Source organism: Pongo abelii, chromosome 12 (assembly GCF_028885655.2).
Source record: "Pongo abelii isolate AG06213 chromosome 12, NHGRI_mPonAbe1-v2.0_pri, whole genome shotgun sequence".
NCBI classification, from domain to species: domain Eukaryota; kingdom Metazoa; phylum Chordata; class Mammalia; order Primates; family Hominidae; genus Pongo; species Pongo abelii.
This window is the reverse complement of record NC_071997.2, coordinates 62,906,006-62,926,286: the sequence shown is the minus strand read 5'-3', so window position 1 is coordinate 62,926,286 and position 20,281 is coordinate 62,906,006. Positions and strand designations below refer to the sequence as shown.

General features: G+C 45.0%; 1 protein-coding gene across 1 annotated transcript in view; it reads right to left on the bottom strand.

Moving 5' to 3' along the window:
- NFU1 (NFU1 iron-sulfur cluster scaffold) overlaps positions 1-2,687 on the bottom strand; it is a 41,900-nt gene extending 39,213 nt beyond the window's left edge. Inside the window, exon 1 of the mRNA XM_024242801.3 lies at positions 1,086-2,687. Within this exon, the coding sequence (XP_024098569.1) occupies positions 1,086-1,147 (62 nt within the window). The 5' untranslated portion in view covers positions 1,148-2,687. The remainder of the gene's footprint in view (positions 1-1,085) is intronic.
- Positions 2,688-20,281: the final 17,594 nt, after the last annotated feature.

Here is a 20,281-nt window from a genome sequence, read left to right as displayed (position 1 = left end):
AATAAATGGCAGCTGCTACCATTATTTAACTGGTGCCCAATAATTACTAATTGAGTGAAGTTCAAGGTTTGGGGTAAAAATGCCTTTTTCTATAGCTCAGTATCTAAATCTGTGAATGCTGTGGAATTTGGAAATAGACTAGAAGAATAATATTCTTGTCCCTTCAGCCCAGGGAAAAGGCAGCAGAATGAACAAAGAGGAAGCACATTCCAACATACAGGTTTAAAGTCTTGTTGTTTTTAAAGTAAGAGTGGATTACATTATTCAAGGAAGTCATCTACTCAAACACTGGAGGTAACTAACAAAAAATTCTACCAACTTAAATCTTTTTAGGATATACATTTAAACTTCAAGAGCACCATTAACACTAAAATGTCTAATACTCAAGAGGGCAAACTCTCCGTAGGCCATTTTCTCCAGACGTAAAATTAAGGTACACCTACATAAATGTCCTCTTGGCAATGTTCACAGAAGTCTTTGAAAGGTGAAACTCAAAGGTACGGCTCAGGGAAGGGGAAAAAACAAGGGAACAGAGTGGGCTTAATGGTGGTGGGTGCAGGGAATCTAGGGGTCTGGATTCTCGTCGGAATTCCATCACTTAGAAACTGTGTGACCTTGGACATGTCACCTCCTCTTTCAGGGCCTTACTGGGAAAATGAGGAAACGAGACAAGGTATTTTCTTCCCTTCTGTGTGACATTCTGATTCTGTGTTTAGAAGAGGAGGGAATGCACCTGGTAGAGGGCCTGGGGGCGGGAGAGGCACACGATTTTAAAACAGCTCCTCCGTTCTAGCTCTACAGCCAGTCTCTACAAGCTTCTGTACCGCAGGGACTCAAGCACTGGGTCTCTGAGCCTGAGAAGAAGCTCCAGAGGGTCCGCCCGGATTAGGCCACAGAAGCGCCGAGCTCCCGCACGGACAGCCACACACCTCAGGGCTTAACCCCAACTGCGGCGACAGGGCGGACCCGCCGGCTCCATCAGATGCACTACCCACCCGCCTCGAGAGAGGGTCTGCAAGGCGGCGACCGCTCAGCTGGCTAAGCCCAGCGGCAAGCCTATTCGGAGCTCCAGGCTCGTCACCTACCGCCTGCGCAGCCCGGCGGCAACAGCCGCAGCTCCCCAGCCCCGCCTGGCCGTCGCCGCCATCTTAGTCCGGAGTGCCCAGGGGTCTCCCCGACAGAACCACGGAAGATCTGCGCAGCCGCAGGCTGGCTGGTAGCTGGGCGGGGACCGGGAAGAGCCCACCCTACCGGCTGCGGGCGGCCCTGCTGCGGATAAGTGCGGTGGCCTACGCGCCGAGGTTTGCAGACTACTGCGTCACCCTGACCAAGAGAGGCCGGGCAAACCTTTGCTGTTTACGCCGGCGCCTGGTTAATTCACGCAGCACTTTGAACGCATGCGTGTTTCCGTACTTTGCTTTCCCTGTTGCTGGGTTTTTAGCTGGTGCTGGTGCTGCGATTGCGAATGCTGTTTCCCGTGCCTAAACCTGACCCATTTCCTCCTGTAGGACCCTACTCAGCCTCCAGGCCCAGCTCAGTGACTGCCCCCAAAGACTCCCTGGAGCATTCTTTCTAAAAGGTTCTCGCATTTCTCCTGTCCTTTTCCCACGGGTCTGATGTGGAACTGTGTCTAACCCTCCCTCATAGCTGTGCTTGTCGGCTGCTACTTGGTCATCTTGGACCAACCCGCACAGAGGACGTGTCTGGTACAGTGCTGCCCTTCTCTGGATTAACATGAGAGTTGACTAGTTTCCAGGGCAGAGTGCCAAAGCCCATTAACTATTCTTCCAGAACCTTCCTGGAGTATTCAGTTTTCTCTAGGACAATGGTTCTCAAAGTGCGGACTAGGGGCCAAAAAAAGCAGGAGAACACGTTATAAATGGACGTTAGAACATGTTAGAAATCCTGGGCCCCACTTTATACTTACTGAGGCACAATATAGGTGGGGACTAGAAATCTTTTTGTTGTTTTTGTTTTGTTTTGTTTTTTCTAGAGACAGGGTCTATCTCTGCTGTCCAGGCTGGAGAGCAGGAATGCGATCATAGCTCACCAAAACCAACTCCTGGGCTCAAGTGATTCATCCTCCAGCCTCAGCCTCCCAAAGCACTGGGATTACAGGTGTGAGCCACCGTACCTGGCTATTTTTAGTAGCAGTAGTAGTAGTATTTTTGTAGAGAAGAGGTCTCCCTATGTTGCCTGGGCTGCTCTTGAACTCTGCTGGCCTCAAGTGATCCCTCTCGCCTGGGCCTCCAAAGGCTCTTAGGTTACCTCACCCTGTCTAGTAGTGTTTTAACAAACCCTTCCCAGGATTCTGATCCCAGCTAAAATTTGAGAATTACTGTCCTGGAAGACAGAGGACTGGTTTCCAGAATGGAAACAGCACACCTGTTGTTGAACAGGTTGAGGCCACACCCAAGACAACCCTAGTAATTTCTATGGCCCGCAGACACATCTAAGAGGGTGGGTGGGTTTCAGGCCTGCAGCTCGCCCCTGCCTGGACACAGTGGGCTGTGCCTCCTACCAGTTTGGTTCACTTCCCAATGCTGCATACTTGCTTTTAACCACTAGTGGTCTTCCCCCATCCAACCCCCTGCCCACCGCCACAACACACACACCCATTCTAGACCGCAAGGCAGGCCAAGGCTCTCTTTTTGACACTCAATCAAAAATAAAATGTGGCTCTTCCACCTTGGAACAATCGTTCTTCTCAGACTTCAATTTTTCCCTCTCTTATGGATTCCTTATCATAAGAAAAATCCTGCCGTGCCCCAAATCCTCTTCCACTCTCTTTTCTTCCCTTCAGAACCAAGTAGCTTAAAAAAATTGTCTGCACTGTTAGTCTCTAGTTTTTCACTTCCCACTCCTCAAACCCCTGAAACGAGGCTTCTGTGTCCAACCATTCCTAGGGCCTGCTCTAGTCAAACCACCCATAGCCTCTGTGCTACTGTGTCCAGAATTGGTGGGTTCTTGGTCTCGCTGACTTCAAGAATGAAGCCACGGACCCTCATGGTGTTACAGTTCTTAAAGATGGTGTGTCCGGAGTTTGTTCCTTCAAATGTTCAGATGTGTCTGGAGTTTGTTTCTTCTGGTGGGTTCGTGGTCTTGCTGACTTCAGGAGTGAAGCTGCAGACCTTTGCGGTGAGTGTTACAGTTCATAAAGGCAACACGGACCCAAAGAGTGAGCAGTATCAAGATTTATTGCAAAGAGCGAAAGAACAAAACTTTCACAACATGGAAGAGGAACCAAGCAGGTTGCCACTGCTGGCTCAGGCACCCTGCTTTTATTCCCTTATTTGACCCCACCCACATCCTGCTGATTGGCCCATATTACAGAGAGCTGATTATTCCATTTTACAGAGTGCTGATTGGTTCGTTTTACAGAGAGCTGATTCGTCCGTTTTGACAGAGTGCTGATTGGTACGTTTACAATCCCTGAGCTAGACACAGAGTGCTGATTGGTATATTTACAATCCTCTAGCTAGAGTAAATGTTCTCCAAGACCCCACTAGATTAGCTAGACCCAGAACACTGATTGGTGCATTTACAAACCTTGAGCTAGACACAGGGTGCTGATTGGTGTATTTACAATCCTTTAGCTAGACATAAAAGTTCTCCAAGTTCCCACCAGATTAGCTAGATACAGAGTGCTGATTGGTGCATCCACGAACCCCGAGCTAGACACAGAGTGCTGATTGATGCATATACAATCCTCCGGCTAGACATAAAAGTTCTCCAAGTCCCCACCCGACTCAGGAGCCCAGCTGGCTTCATCTAATGGATCCTGTGCCAGGGCCACGGGCAGAACTGCTCGCCAGTCCTGTGCCACACACCTGCACTAGAAAAAGTATCAGGCCCAGAGAGGCATTTAAGATGTAGCAGCAGTAATATCTCATTCACCCTTGAGCTAAATAATAACTTCTTGAAGTCACTTGCTGTGTATGCACTAGACTAATGTCAAGAAGCCATTAACATGCCATATACCCTATAGTTCAACAGTGCATAGCCAGTCACTAACAATGTTATTTCTGTAAACCAATGAGAATACCTGCCGAGCGTGGTGGCTCACACGTGTAATCCCAACACTCTGGGAGGCCGAGGTGGGCAAATCGCTTGAGCCCAGGAGTTTGAGACCATGCTGGGAAACGTGGAGAGTTTACAAGCATGAGCCACTAACCCTGGCAGAATAAAAACATGTTATCTGAGGAAGGTGAGCCCCTTTAAATTATCAGGCCCGTTGAATAGCCTTAAAAAAAAAAAAAGTATCAGGGCTGGGTGCTGTGGCTCACGCCTGTAATCCCAGCACTTGGGAGTCTCTACAAACAAACCGCATCTCCACAAAAAGCCAGACGTCGTGGCATATGCCTGTAGTGCCAGCTATTTGGGAGGCTGAGATGGGAGAATCACCTGAGCCTGGGAAGTTGAAGCTGCAATGAGCCGTGATTGCGCCACTGCACTCCAGCCTGGGTTACAGCGTGAGACCCTGTCTCAAGAAAAAAAAAAAGTCAAATGAGAATACTTGATGAGCAACTTTTGTAATTGTTCCCCTCCCCTGATTTGTCTCTTTTTCTTTAAAAAGTTGAGCCTCTCCTTTGTTCCCAGAGCACTTTCCAAGGCAACTTGGAACTATGGCCAGGGCTACAGTCCTCAACCTTGGCCCAAATAAATTCTCTATATTAATTTTGCCTCAGCTTCTTTCTTTTAGGTCAACATTTGTTTACGGTACTGTTTAATTAGGTTTCCTGTTACTCACAGATGATCAAAATCCTGTGTGGAGTGATATTAAGATGAACAAAACAATTCCTGGTCTCAGGGAGCTCCTGGAGAAGATTTGTAAATCAACAAAGGCACTAGGGGAATAGAATGCTATGTGGGGGACAGGAAGCATTGTCAAATGTGAAATGGTGTTTAACTTTCTTTGGGTTATATTGATATGAATGTATTATTAATGTGTGTTTCGAAATTGTGTGAGATTCCTGTAATTCTGGTATGTCTTAGTCTATGATATCAGTAATAATTATGATTATTACGTTACATCGTTGTGTGCCACAGAAATAACTAAATTTCCTTGTCAATTGTGTCTTTAACCATGGCTGCTCTAAGACTTTTGTCATCCACAGACAATTGTTGTTTTACTTTGACTCTTCTCAAAAATTAGTTTATAATCAGCTGCAGTCCAAAATTTTCTTCTTTAAGGAAATTCATGGAAAGGACTCTAACAAGTACTCTTGAATACAAGTTTCTGATAACTTTGGAGATCATACCATTGGACTATGAAAATGCCTTCCAGGACTCTAATTAAAAAGTTGATGTATTCATGAGGATTGCTAACCCAACATCAAAAATAACAAGAGTTAAGTAATGGGACTAAACCAATAGAATGTTAAAGTAATTTTTGTATGTGTGTGAAGTAATTTTTTATAACTTTTTTTGTTTGAAACATTGCTGATAATTTTTGTTTTGTTTTTTCAGAGTCAAGAAAACTTTTTTCTGTTGAGCTATTTATAGCTTACAACAAGTTGGGTAAAATATACCTTTCTGATCAAAATTTGAAGCATATTCTTTCTCTGTAATTTCTCCAGAATTTGGAAACTATTTGTGAGATTCTTTTTTTTTTTTTTTTTTTTTTTGAGACAAGGTCTCACTCTGTTGCCCAGGCAGGATTGCAGTGGTGCAATCTCAGCTCACTGCAGCCTCAACTTCCCAGGCTAAACTGATCCTTCCACCTCAGCCTCCCAAGCAAGTAACTGGGACTACACTCGGCTAATTTTGTTAATTTTTTGCAGAGACAAGGTCTCACTATGTTGCCCAAGCTGCTCTCAAACTCCTGAGATCAAGCAGTCCTCCTGCCTCAGCCTCCCAGAGTGTTGGGATTACAGGTGTGAGCCACCACACCTGGCCTATTTGTGAGTATTTTTAATATATAGCAGTATAGTTATTTGCATAAATTCAATAAGAATCTGTTTTCTTTTGTAACAGGACAAAATTTGAGACACTGGTTATTTTATCAAGGCTTCGACTGGAATAGCATTTTTTTCAGATGTACTCTGACTGCTTTGAGGAATTGATATTGACTTTATAGAGCCAATAAAAAGCCCTTTGGAAAGACTGGCCTGGTACCATGTCTATCCAATTCTTTTACAAAGTTCCTGAGCTGTAATAAGTAAAGATTGTCACTTTCTGACAGGCCCAGGAAACTCAAGTTACTTTGGAACCTCAAGAAAATTGGAATTCACTCCCAATTCATACAGGTATCTACAGGCATAGATAAATCCTTAGCTTGGATAACCTCAAAAGGCTTTTAAAAAGTCAAATCTGCTATTCCTTGTGAAATGGTTCCAACAAAGCCAATTTAAAAGGAGCCTATATGGTCAATCACTACACTTACAGCATTGTATGCAAATAATCAGGCCAAGTACAATAAGACTAAAACTTATTTTGTAAATAAATTGGTCCTACTATGATTTATCCTTGATAAAAATGGGAAACTGGAGAAAGAAAAATTATGTTTCAGAAGAAAACTATAGTGTACCTGTTTCACTCGCGTCCATGTGAAGAGACCACCAAACAGGCTTTGTGTGAGCAACAAGGCTGTTCATTTCACCTGGGTGCAGATGGGCTGAGTCTGACAAGAAAGTCAGCAAAGGGAGATAGGGGTGGGGCCATTTTATAGGATTTGGGTAGGTAAAGGAAAATTATGTCAAAGGGTGTTGTTCTCTGGCTGGCAGGGGTAGGGGTCACAAGGTGCTCAGTGCGGGAGCTTTTGATCCAGGATGAGCCAGGAGAAGGAATTTCACAAGGTAATGTCATCAGTTAAGGCAGGAACAGGCCATTTTCACTTCTTTTGTGATTCTTCAGTTACTTCAGGCCATCTGGATATACATGTGCAGGTCACAGGGGATATGATGGCTTAGCTTGTGCTCAGAGGCCTGATATTCCTGTCTTCTTATATTAATAAGAAAAATAAAACAAAATAGTGGTAAAGTGTTGGGGTGGCAAAAATTTTTGGGGGTGGTATGGAGAGATAATGGGTGATGTTTCTCAGGGCTGCTCCAAGCAGGATTAGGGGCAGCATGGGAACCTAGAGTGGGAGAGATTAAGCTGAAGGAAGATTTTGTGGTAAGGGGTGATACTGTGGGGTTGTTAGAAGAAACATTTGTCGTATGGAAGTATTGGTGATGGCCTGGATATGGTTTTGCATGAATTGAAAAACTAAATGGAATAAGAGAAGGAGAAAAACAGGTATTAAAGGACTAAGAATTGGGAGGACCTAGGACATCCAATTAGAGAGTGCCCAAGGAGGTTCAGCATAGCCCTGCCAGCAAAGATTATTTATTTACTTTAACAGGGAGTTAAGAGTGGCGGTTTGGGGATAGCACCAGGAGATATCAGCTGTGATGGCTTGGAGAAACAGTGTAAACCGGCAGTGTAAACAAGAGCAGGGCATTTATGAGTAGTTGAGAATGGTGAATAGGAGTATGACTAGACAGAAGATAGTAGGGATGACAAGTTTTTTGGGGTGCAGTCCAAGTTGGTCTGGTGTCTGGAATGAGACTGGGGCCTAATAAAAAGGAGTGTCTATACAGGAGCTCAAAGGGGCTGTACCCTGTAGCATTTCAAGGACAGGCCCAAATTCTGAGAAAGGCAAGTGATAAAAGTATTGTCCAGTCCTTTTTAAATTGGTGGCTGAGCTTGGTGAGGTGTGTTTTTAAAAGACCATTAGTCCGTTCTACCCTTCCTGAAGATTGAGGACGGTAAGATATATAAAGGTTTCAATGAATACCAAGAGCCTGAAAAACTGCTTGGGTGATTTGACTAATAAAGGCCAGTCCATTATTGGACTACATAGAGGTGGGAAGGCCAAACCAAGGAATTATGTCTGACAGAAGGGAAGAAATGACTGCGGTGGCCTTCTCAGACCCTGTGGAAAAGGCCTCTACCCACCCAGTGAAAGTGTCTACCCAGACCAAGAGGTATTTTAGTTTCCTGACTGAGGCATGTGAGTAAAGTCAATTTGCCAGTCCTGGGCGGCCCCGAGCTTGATGTGTAGGGAAGGGAAGGGGCCTGAATAATCCCTGAAGAGTAGTAGAATAGCAGATGGAACACTGAGAAGTGATTTCCTTGAGGATAGATTTCCACGATGGAAAAGAAATGAGAGGTTCTAAGAGATGGGCTAGCGGCTTGTAACTTACATGGGAGAGGTTATGAAATGACGACAGAATAGAATGGGACTGTGAGGCTGGAAGGAGATCCATGGTCCAAGAACCATTTGCCTTGTGTGGGAAGAGATTGATAGGTGGAAGTTTCAGTGGGGGAGTAGGTGGGAGTGGCCAGATGAGAAGGAGAAAAACTGCCGTGAGGAATAGAAGTTGGAACGCTAGCTGCTTTTTTAGCTACCTTATCAGCATAAGCATTGTCCTGAGCAATGGGATCTGATGCCTTTTGATGGCTGCTTTTTTAGCTACCTTATCAACATAAGCATTGTCCTGAGCAATGGGATCTGATGCCTTTTGATGGCCCTTGCAGTGAATGACTGCAGCTTCATTTGGAAGTAAAGCAGCTTTGAGAAGAGTTTTTATTAAAGAGGCATTAATGATGGAGGACCCTTGCATAGTGAGGAAATCTCTTTCAGCCCATATAACAGCATGGTGGTGCAGGATATGGAAGGCATATTTAGAGTCAGTATAAATATTGACGCATAATTCCTTTGCAAGGGTGAGAACTTGAGTTAAGGCAATGAGTTCAGCTTGCTGAGAGGTAGTGGAGTGCGGCAGAAAGTATATGCATCAGGTGTGAGGAAGAAAATCGATTTTGGAAGTTATGAGAACCGTAGAGAGTGAGTTGAGCACAGTTTGTGATTTTGAGGGCCTCTAAAAGTATTAGGGCAGTGGCAGCTGCTGCACAGAGACATGATGGCCAGCCTAAAACAGAAAGGTCAAGTTGTTTGGACAAAAAGGCTATAGGGCGTGGTCCTGGTCCTTGTGTAAGAATTCCAACTGCACAGCCCTGCACTTTGGCTGTGTGTAATGAAAAAGGTTGGGATGAGTCAGGGAGCACTAACGTGGGGGCAGTCTCTAAAGCTGTCTTCAAGGAATGAAAAGAGGAGTGGGAAAAGGATTTAGGATCTATGGGGTCAGCTAGGTTTCCTTTTGTGAGTTTATATAGTGGTTTTGTTAGGATGGCAAAACCAGGTATCCAAAGGCGAAAGTATCCAATCATGCCTAGGAAGGAAAGGAGTTGTGGTTTTGTAGAAGGTGTTAGGGTTTGAGAGATCAGTCGGACACGATCGGCAGGGAGAGCATGTGTGTTTTTATGAAGAATTATGCCGAGGTAGGTAACGGATGGAGAAGAAATTTGAGCTTTGGAGAGGGATACCCGATATCCTTTGGAGAATAAATGTTGAAAGAGCAGGAGGATGTCTTGTTGAGAAGATTCAAAGGAGGGGCTACAAAGTAGAAGGTCATCAATATATTGAATAAGGTGAGAAGTGGAAGGATGGAAAGAAAGTAAATCATGAGAAAGAGCTTGGCTGAACTAATGAGGGCTGTCCCTGGAGCCTTGTGGCAGTACAGCCCAGGTAAGCTGCTGGGACTGATGGGTGTCAGGATCAGTCTAGGTAAAAGCAAAGAGAGGCTGGGACAAGGGGTGCAGGAGAATAGTGAAAAAATCATCTTTAAGATCAAGAACAGAATAGAGAGTTGTGGAGGAAGGTATTGAGGACAAAAGAGTGTAAGGGTTGGGCACTACAGGGTGGATAGGCAAAACAATTTGGTTGATAAGGTGCACATCCTGAACTAACCTGTAAGGCTTGTCCGGTTTTTGGACAGGTAAAATGGGGGAATTGTAAGGAGAGTTTATAGGCTTTAAAAGACCATGCTGTAACAGGCAAGTGATAACAGGCTTTAATCCTTTTAAAGCATGCTATGGGATGGGATATTGGGCATTGAGCGGGGTAAGGGTGATTAGGTTTTAATGGGATGGTAAGGGCATGTGATCGGTTGCCAGGGAGGGAGTAGAGGTATCCTATACTTGTGGGTTAAGGTGGGGAGATACGAAAGGAAGACACGAAGGAGGCTTTGAACTGGGGGAAAAGGTGGCAATGAGGTGTGGCTATAGCCTAGGAATAGTCAGGAGGCAGATAATTTAGTTAAAATGTCTCGGCCTAATAAGGGAACTGGGCAGGTGGGGGTAACTAAAAAAGACTGCATAAAAGAATGCTGTCCAAGTTGGCACCAGAATTGGGGAGTTTTAAGAGGTTTAGAAGCCTGGCTGTCAATACGCACAACAGTTATGGGGGCAAGGGAAATAGGCCCTTGAAAAGAAGGTAATGTGGAGTGGGTAGCCTCCATGTTGATTAAGAAGGGGACGGACTTACCCTCCACTGTGAGAGTTACCCGAAGCTCGGCATCCATGATGGTCTAGGGGGCTTCCAAGGTGATCGGGCAGCATCAGTCTTCAGCCACTAAGCCAAGAAGATCTGGGAAGGAGTCAGAGAGCCTTGGGCCAGAGTTCCAGGGGCTCTGGCAGTGCCTGCCAGGTGAGTTGAACAGTCCGATTTTCAGTGGGGTCCCACACAGATGGGACAGGGTTAAGGAGTAATAACGGGCTGCGGGCATTCCTTGGCCCAGTGGCCACATTTCCGGCACTTGTAGCAAGCCTCTGGGGGAGGAGGTCCTGGAGGAACACCTGGCTGCTGCGGTTCAGGCGTTTTGAAGTTTTTGTGTGCTGGCGATGTGGCTGGGGTTTCTCTCACCGTGGAGGCAAGGAATTGCAACTCAGAAATACATTGCTACTTGGCTGCCTCTACTCTATTATTGTACACCTTGAAGGTGAGGTTAATTAAGTCCTGTTGTGGGGTTTGAGGTCCGGAATTTAATTCTTGGAGCTTTATTTCTAATGACAGGAGCTAACTGGGTGATAAAATGCATATTTAGAATGAAATGGCCTTCTGACCCTTCAGTGTCTAGGGCTGTAAAGAGTCTAAGGGTTGCTGCCAAACGGGCCATGAACTGGGCTGGGTTTTTATATTTGATGAAAAAGAGCCTAAACACTAACTGATTTGGGAGAGATTGGATAAAGGAAAGGAGCATTAACCTTGACTATGCCTTTAGCTCCAGCCACCTTTCTAAGAGGAAATTTCTGGGCAGGCTGAGGAGGGCTAGTTGCAGAACGAAACTGTAAGCTGGACCGGGTGTGAGGAGAGGAGGTGATAAAAGGATTATAGGGTGGGGGAGTGGAGGCTGAGGAAGAATTGGGACCTAGCTCAGCCTGGCAAGGAGCAGCCTGGGGAGGAGAGGAGAGGTCAGATTGGTCTGTAGAAAAGGAAGATTGGAAAGACTCAGCGACGCTTGGGGTTAAGACTGAGGGGACAGGCAGGAGGGAAAGAAGCAAGATTTGGGATGAGTTGCATTGGGAACAGAGACTAGGGAGGGACTGATGTGTAAAAGAATGCCTGGATGTTAGGCACCTCAGACCGTTTGCCCATTTTATGACAAGAATTATTTAGATCTTTTAGGATGGAAAAATCGAAAGTGCTGTTTTCTGGTTATTTGGAACCACTGTCGAGTTTGTATTGGGGCCAAGTGGTGTTGCAGAAGAAAATAAGGCATTTAGGTTTTAGGTCAGGTGTGAGTTGAAGAGGTTTTAAGTTCTTGAGAACACAGGCTAAGGGAGAAGAAGGAGGAATGGAGTGTGGAAGGTTGCCTATAGTGAAGGAGGCAAGTCCAGAGAAAAGAGAGGATAGGGACATGGAGAGAAGGGGTGGGGGGTGCTTGCCCTTAGGAAAGCGGAAAAGAGGTGGGAGGTGCTTGCCCCCCAGGAAAGTGGAAAAAGGGTAGAGACATGGAGAGAAGGAGTTAGGGGGTGCTTGCCCCCAGAAAAGTGGAAAAGGGGTAGAGACACGGAGAGAAGGGGTAGGGGGTGCTTGCCCCCAGAAAAGCAGAAAAGGGGTAAAGACACGGAGAGAAGGGGTGGGGGGTGCTTGCCCCCCAGGAAAGTGGAAAAGGGATAGAGACCTGGAGAGAAGGGGTTGGGGGGTGCTTGACTCCCAGAAAAGCGGTGCTTGCCATTAAGGGTGAAGGACAAAGGCAGGCATCCCTGTGTGGTCAGACACCTCTGAAACGTGGGTGAATAATCAAGCAGGCGACCCTGCATGATTAAACACCAAGGGAAGACTGTCTTCCCAAGTCCATGACCGGCGCCAGAGTTTTGGGTTCATGGATAAAACACGTCTCCTGTCTCTACCAGAAAAGCAGAGGAACTGAAATTAAGAGAAGGGAGAGACCGAAGTGTGATTGAAGGAACTGAAGTTAAGAGAAGGGAAAGATTGAAGGAGAAAGAGGTTGAGGGATAGTGAGAGAGGTTGGAGAAGAGAGTAAAAAGAGGCCGCTTACCCAATTTAAAATTGGTGAGATGTTCCTTGGGCTGGTTGATCTGAGGACCCGAGGTCATAGGTGGATCCTTCTCACAGAGCAAAGAGCAGGAGGACATGGGATTTATCTCCCAAGGGAGGTCCCCTGATCCGAGTCACAGCACCAAATTTCACTAGCGTCCGTGTGAAGAGACCACCAAATAGGCTTTGTGTGAGCATCAAGGCTGTTTATTTCACCTGGGTGCAGGCGGGCTGAGTCTGAAAAGAGAGTCAGCAAAGGGAGATGGGGTGGGACCGTTTTATAGGATTTGGGAAGGTAAAGGAAAATTACAGTCAAAGGGGGTTGTTCTCTGGCTGGCAGGGGTGGGGGACACAAGGTGCTTAGTGGGAGAGCTTTTGAGCTAGGATGAGCCAGAAGGAATTTCACAAGGTAATGTCATCAGTTAAGGCAGGGACAGGCCATTTTCACTTCTTTTGTGATTCTTCAGTTACTTCAGGCCATCTGGATGTATACATGCAGGTCACAGGGGATATGATGGCTTAGCTTGGGCTCAGAGGCCTGACACCTGTGATTAGATTCTAGCCTTATTCATTGTTTTTGAGTTTTTATTATTTGCCTATAATTTGGACTGGATTCAGACTTATTTCCTGGCTACAAGTCTCCAAACTAACATTTTCAACTTTTTGTTCCATTTTCTTGATTTGGAATTGTTACCGGAAAGGGGTCCCGATCCAGACCCTAAGACAGAGTTCTTGGATCTTACATAAGAAAGAATCAGGGTGAGTCCGTAAAGTGAAAGCAAGTTTATTAAGAAAGTAGAGGAATAAGGGGGGGAGTATTATCATACTTTAAGTTTTAGGGTACATGTGCACAATGTGCAGGTTTGTTACATATGTATACATGTGCCATGTTGGTGTGCTGCACCCATTAACTCGTCATTTAGCATTAGGAGATATACCTATATCAAACCTGCACGTTGTGCACATGTACTCTAAAACTTAAAGTATGATAATAACAAAATAAAAAAATTAAAAAATTAAAAAAAAAGAGGAATAAAAGAATGGCTACTCCATAGACAGAGCAGCCCCAAGGGCTGCTGGTTGTCAATTTTATGGTTATTTATTGATGATATAATAAACAAGGGGTGGATTGTTCATGCCTCTCCTTTTTAGACTATATAGGGTAACTTCCTGACATTGCCATGGTATTTGTAAACTGTCATGGTGCTAGTGGAAGTGTAGCAGAGAGGATGACCGGAGGTCTCTCTTGTCACCATCTCGGTTTTGGTGGGTTTTGGCTGGCTTCTTTACTGCAAGTTGTTTTATCAGCAAGGTCTTTATGACCTGTATCTTGTGCTGAGATCCTATCTCATCCTGTGACTTAGAATGCCTGAATGCCTGGGAATGCAGCTCAGTAGGTCTCAGCCTTATTTTACCCAGCCCCTACTCAGCATGGAGTTGCTCTGCTTCACATGCCTCTGATGAATCATGAGAGATTAAAACTATGCTTTTCTTAAAGCCCTACAAGCAGAAGCCAGAGAACTTAAACTTTAGGAGAAATAACAGCAATTTATATATAAACAATCTTTGTGCCTATTGAATATGAACTATGCAAAGGGTTCACTTAAACACCTGATTCAAGCCACAATCCAGGAAAATCTGTCAGATTGCCACTGCAATCTGAAGATGCTTCAGAGACTCTAGAAAAACTAGTCTATAGACTACTTCAGACATTATAACGTGTCAATGTACAACTAAAAGAGTTAGGGAGATGATTGTCCAAAGAATTGCCTTAATTGAGGAGACAATTACGTAGCCTGAATCAGGTTCCAGGATTACTTTCCCTTTGTTGCTGTTATTTGGCATTGCTTCTTTAGTTTCTCCCCCATCTCCGTGGGACATGACCCCCTAGGAATGAGGCTTCCTAGCGACTTGGAATCAGATGAAACATACAACCCCAAACTCGTGTCTTTTACAGTGTTTTTTCTCTGAAAGATTTTGAAGAACAAGGACATGTAACAGAAAATTTAAAAAATTTCAGGACTTCCACTCCTTATTCCAAAGAGAAGGTTAACCCTGGAGGCTGAGTTATGCAACCCCCTCTTGCAAATGAATAGCTGTCACTAGCATTATGTGTTAGCCAGACCCCCATGGAAAGGTGAAAGGCCTCAGGCATCTCCGAATAACTTCCCCACAGATCATGCATAAGTAAATTCTTTGCCAGCCTCCCATAAACAAGGACACGCCAGTTGTAACTTTAGGTTTCCAGTGTATCTCGCTCCTAAAACTAAAGTCTGTTCCATTCCACACTGATAATGTTGATTACAAGCTTGTCTTCCCAGGTGTAGAACAGAGACAAATGAGATCAGTCATTCCTCCAGCTACCCAAAGATGTTTGCATAATTGATTCTTCCTTTAATCCCTTTTTTTCTTCAGACATTCATCTTATCTAAAAATGTAGACTTACTGGGCACTAACTAAAGTCTACTAAGAATGTAACCATTCACCTTTACACCTACCTGCCCCTCTTTCTACGTGCCTTCCTCCCTTTAAGGAAAAGTATACATACTAAACCTCCTGAAAACCTCTTTGGAAAAACAGCCACAGAAACATCTGTGGCTCACGTTTTTTTCCCTGACACTCCCTGAAGCTGGCTTAATAAACCTCAGTTGACTGAGATACTTGCCTCAGTCACTCATTCTGGTTATCATTCCCAACATGAATGTCAGCAGTGACATTAACTACTAGTTCTGCCCCTTACTCTATGGCATCACTTGACTGTAAGCACCATATAGGCCACCTTTATCTTTTTGATTTTATTCCTAGTGCCTGGCATTTAAGAGATACTCAAGATATGCTTGCTAAATTGAAACCTCTCTGAAGTTCTGTAGAACTAATCACCTTCTAATGAATATATTTTATTCCATTATTGTGCTAGTTATTTTTCCATCAGTTTTCCCTCTCTAGAATGTATGCCCCACAAAGGTAGAGATATTCGCTTATATTGATAACTGATGTATCTCATATACCTAGAACAGCACCTGTCATTCAGTAAGTGCTCCATAAATACTTCTTGAGGCCCAGCACGGTGGCTCACACCTGTAATCCCAGCACTTTGGGAGGCCGAGGAGGGTGGATCACGAGGTCAGGAGATTGAGACCATCCTGGCTAACATGGTGAAACCCCGTCTCTACTAAAAATACAAAAAATTAGCCAGGCGTGGTGGCACACACCTGTCATCCCAGCTACTCAGGAGGCTGAGGCAGGAGAATGCTTGAACCCGGGAGGCGGAGGTTGCAGTGAGCAGAGATCGCGTTACTGCACTCCAGCCTGGGCGACAGAGCAAGACTCCATCTCAAAAACAAACAAAAAAAACTTGTTGAATGGATAAGCCTAACTTTCCTGATCTGTAAAATGTAGGGAACAATACCTACTGAAAATGGTTAAGTGGTTAGAGAAAATGCATTCAAAGCGCCTTGAACTGAGCTTGTCACATAGGTAGTTACAACGATGCTGTTGCTTTATTCTCCTATAACACTTTTAGACCCATTCCTGATATTCCACAAGGAGTGACATCTGAGGTCAGCCGACTAATCTGTGTTATTCCTAGAAATGAGATGGATTTGAGTATTTCTGCTGGGCTGATGTGGCAGATGAAACAAAGAAATATTTACCTGAGGTATGGTGAACACTTCTGGGAAAGAATTCATCCTGGGGAAGAATTCCTCTCTTGAGGAAAGAGTCAATTCATATGTTTGATCCAAGGTCAAGGAGCCCAGATACTCAGACTGTCTTCTGGACCAGCCCCCATGAACTCTGCCTCAGGCTCAGGGAGAGTGTTTGAAATAAAGGTGACACACAAAAGAAGGAAGTTGTTTCATTAAAACATCTAAGACTGTGTGTGAGCCCTGAGCCCAGGGTCCTGCTGCTTTCTAGCCAGTGAAAGGAGAGGGGCATGCTGTGCCCCAGTGGGACCTGTGGAGCACAGTTAACTACTGATTGGATGTCAGGGTCTGAAGCAGGTTGCACCAGCCCACATCTGGACAGGCAAAGTAGGAAGACATTACACCATAGGTGCCTTGGCTTTGTTAAATAAAATTATGGGAGGTCATTGTTTTGGACTGAGCTCCTGCACTAGGCCCCAACAGACCAGACCAAACTAAAATGGAGTCACTCATGCTAAATGCCATGTAATCAAACTGAAACTTGTAGGAGGCAGATAGACCTCAAAACAGACCTGTTTCTTTTTTTCTCCTGAAAACAGGAGATTCCAGCATGATAAGGAAGTCCCCCTATGCTGTAACTCTTACAAAAAAGTAAACTGATGTTACCCAATCAGGTTTCTTTCTATTGTTCTGTTTCTTTGTTCCCACCTTACAAAACCCACTGTTCTGCCAGGCGCAGTGGCTCACACCTGTAATCCCAACACTTTGGGAGGCTGAGGCGGGTGGATCACGAGATCAGGAGATCGAGACTATCCTGGTTAACACGGTGAAACCCCGTCTCTACTAAAAATACGAACAATTAGCCGGGCGTGGTGGCGGGCGCCTGTAGTCCCAGCTACTCAGGAGACTGAGGCAGGAGAATGGCGTGAACCCTGGAGGCAGAGCTTGCAATGAGCCGAGATCTCGCCGCTGCACTCCATCCAGCCTGGGTGACAGAGCGAGACTCCATCTCAAAAAAACAAAACAAAACCCACTGTTCTACTATTTCTCAGTGAAATTTGAGACCAAATAACTCCATGTATGATGGTGACAGAATGATATCAATGCCTAAAGTTTCGGTTAATCTCTCAAATTGAGAGGTTGTTCAAAAGGGGGAAATTGTTATGTTTGGCCTAAAGCTGCCCCCTTGCATATTTTAAGTTAGGTTTCTCTAGACACAGTGAACTGTAACCCAACTTGATTTGTTAACAGACTCTTCTAACAAGCAGTCTCAGCCAGTCACAGGAGCCAAACTTCAGTCAACCACAGGCAGTCAAATGTTCAAACCGGGTCAAATAAGGTAAATCCCCAGCTGTCACCAATTGAGCTGTTTCTGTACCTCACTTTTATTTTCTATAGATTACTTTCCTTTTTCTGTCCATAAATCTTATCTAACCATGTGACAGTCCTGGAGTCGCTCTGAACCTATTCTGGTTCTGGGGGCTGCCTGATTTGTGAATCATTCTTTGCTCAATTAAGCTCTGTTAAATTTAATTTGTCTAAAATTGTTCTATTAGCCTTCTGGGGCTGATTTGGTTGCAGGCAGCAGAGCAGTTGAAGAAGCAAATTAGTAAATGGTAGCAGAACAGAATCTGTTCCAAGCACACATGATCCCAGGAATGGATGGAGAGAGATGTCAGTCATGGGACTTTCCACAGAGAAGGTGGGAGCAGAGACACAGCCACATTGTACTGTGAGGTTGGTGAAGGTCTCAAAAAAGGATTAAGCAAATGACAACAAAGATAATACCTTCCATTTACCACTCTAATTACATACAGCCCCTTCTGCATTGTCTTTGGTTTGTTGATTGAGAGGGAAAAATATCTTCTTTCTTAAATAATCCAGAATAAAATTGTTATTTATTTAAGACACAGTCTTGCTCTGTCTTCCAGGCTGGAGTGCAGTGGTGTGATCAAGGTATACTACAGCTTCAAACTCCTGGGCTAAAGTGATCCTTCTACCTCAGCCTCCTAAGTAGCTGGGACTAGAGGTGCATACCACAGTGCCCAGTTATTTTTTTTATCTTTATCTTTGTAGAGACGGGGGTCTCAATATGTTGTACAGGTGGCTCTTGGAACTCCTCAAGTGATCTTCCTGTATCAGCCTCCCAAAGTGCTGGGATTACAGGCCTGAGCCACTATGTCAGACGTGGAATAAACATTTTAAAAACAAAGTTCCTGCTTTTGTATTTCCCAAAATTTCTCTGCAAGCTTTGTAGCTTTTCTACCAGTTTTTGTTTGTTTGTTTGTTTTTAGGATGGAGTCTCGCTCTGTCGCCCAGGCTGGAGTGCAGTGGCATGATCTCGGCTCACCACAACCTCTGCCTCCCAGGTTCAAGCCATTCTCCTGCCTCAGCCTCCCGAGTAGCTGGGATTACAGGCATGTGCCACCACACCCGGCTAATTTTTGTATTTTGAGTAGAGATGGGGTTTCACCATGTTGGCTAGGCTGGTCTTGAACTCCTGACCTCATGATCCTCCCACCTTGGCCTCCCAAAGTGCTGGGATTACAGGCATGAGCCACCACGCCTGGCACTCTTCTACTATTTTTTACCTAATGATTACCCCAAAAACCAACAAAACCTTGATTTCTTTCATCAAACTGTACTTCTCCCCTTTTACCTCCAAAGCCAGGTATTCTTAGATTTGAGATCTAAGAGAATACCTGGGAACACCTGGTCACTCGGGTTTGTAGCTATGTATATGTATATGTAGCTGGAGGGCTACTTCTTCTGGCTATGAAGGGTGTGCCCTGTTTAACTCTAGAGGCCACAATAAAACAGGATGCAATGTAAATCATTCCCTGGAGTTACCCAACATGGTAGCCCTGTGGAACAGGATATGGAATGGACTTTCCTGCTGTCTTGGAGTTTTGGCTTAGGCCTCCAAGTCAAGGACATTGGGTGATATCAAAGGCCTCTAACATTTTAAAGTGGTTAGGCTTCCTGAAAGATGTTAAAAAAAAATGGTGACACCTCCACCCAACCCATCCAGGTTACATAAGACAAGCCAACTGAGAATCATCCTTAAAGGCCCTAGGGTGCCTATGATTAGAGGAGTGTGAAGCCTCACTCCCTGACTGCGGGCTTCCTGACCTGCAGAAACTTGCTTCAGTCTCCCCAGTTACTGGGGTAAAATATGGTAAGATGGTCCTTGGAGTGTCCTCAGGAGTTTGGGGATGAATTCCAGAGATGAGAGGTGGGTCCAAGTAGCCCACAAGTGGCACAGCAAAGAGAGAAGGGACAGGAGACAGGCTTGCACCCTCATATTTGGGGGGACAAGGATGCCAAAACTTTCCATGGGCCAAGTGGGCACTGCAGAAGCAAGCCAGGGTGAGCCTTCCTGGAGGGATTCTGCTAATGAGGGGTGCTAGCAGGGAAGGGGACCCCAGCTTGCTGAGTAAAATGTACTTATCAGGGGAAGAAGGTAAGAGGAGCAGGTTTGCAAGAATTAGAGCGGGAGTCAAATCAGTTTTCTGTAAAGAGCCATAGGGTAAATATTTTTGTCTTTGCAGACCACATGGTCTCTGTTGCAACTACTCCACCCTGTCCTTGGATAGCAAAAGTAGCCATAGGCAATACATAAACGAAAGAGTGTGGCTGTGTTTCGGTACAGAAAGTCTTGAGTTCCACTTCCTGTGAGGAGGAATATAATCTAATAATAGATTAACTGAAATTCTGTGTGAGAGATTTGTTTTTTCTTTCCCATTTATCCTGTTTATTTAATCATTTTTTGTATGAGTATGGACTCATGGATGTTTATCCTATGTGTTGTAATCTAATAATGTCGTGTTTATTTTATTGCTCAGTTTGTTCTAGCTTTGACCATGGGAGTTCTTTCAGGTTGGCTCTTGTGTTCCTGTGACTTTTTTTTTGGTAGAGATGGGGTCTCACTGTGTTGCCCAGGCTGGTCTCGAATGCCTAGCCTCAAACGATTCTCCTGTCTTGGCCTCCTCTATGCTGGGATTACAGAAGTGAGCCACCATGCCTGGCCAATATATATATTGGCTGGAATGCAGTGGCACGATCTTGGCTCACTGCAACCTTCGCCTCCTGGGTTCAAGCGATTCTCCTGCCTCAGCCTCCCGAGAAGCTGGAATCACAGGTGCACACCACCACGCCTGGCTATTTTGTATTTTTAGTAGAGACAGGGTTTCACCATGTTGGCCAGGCTGGTCTCAAACTCCTGACCTCAAGAGATCCACCCACCTCA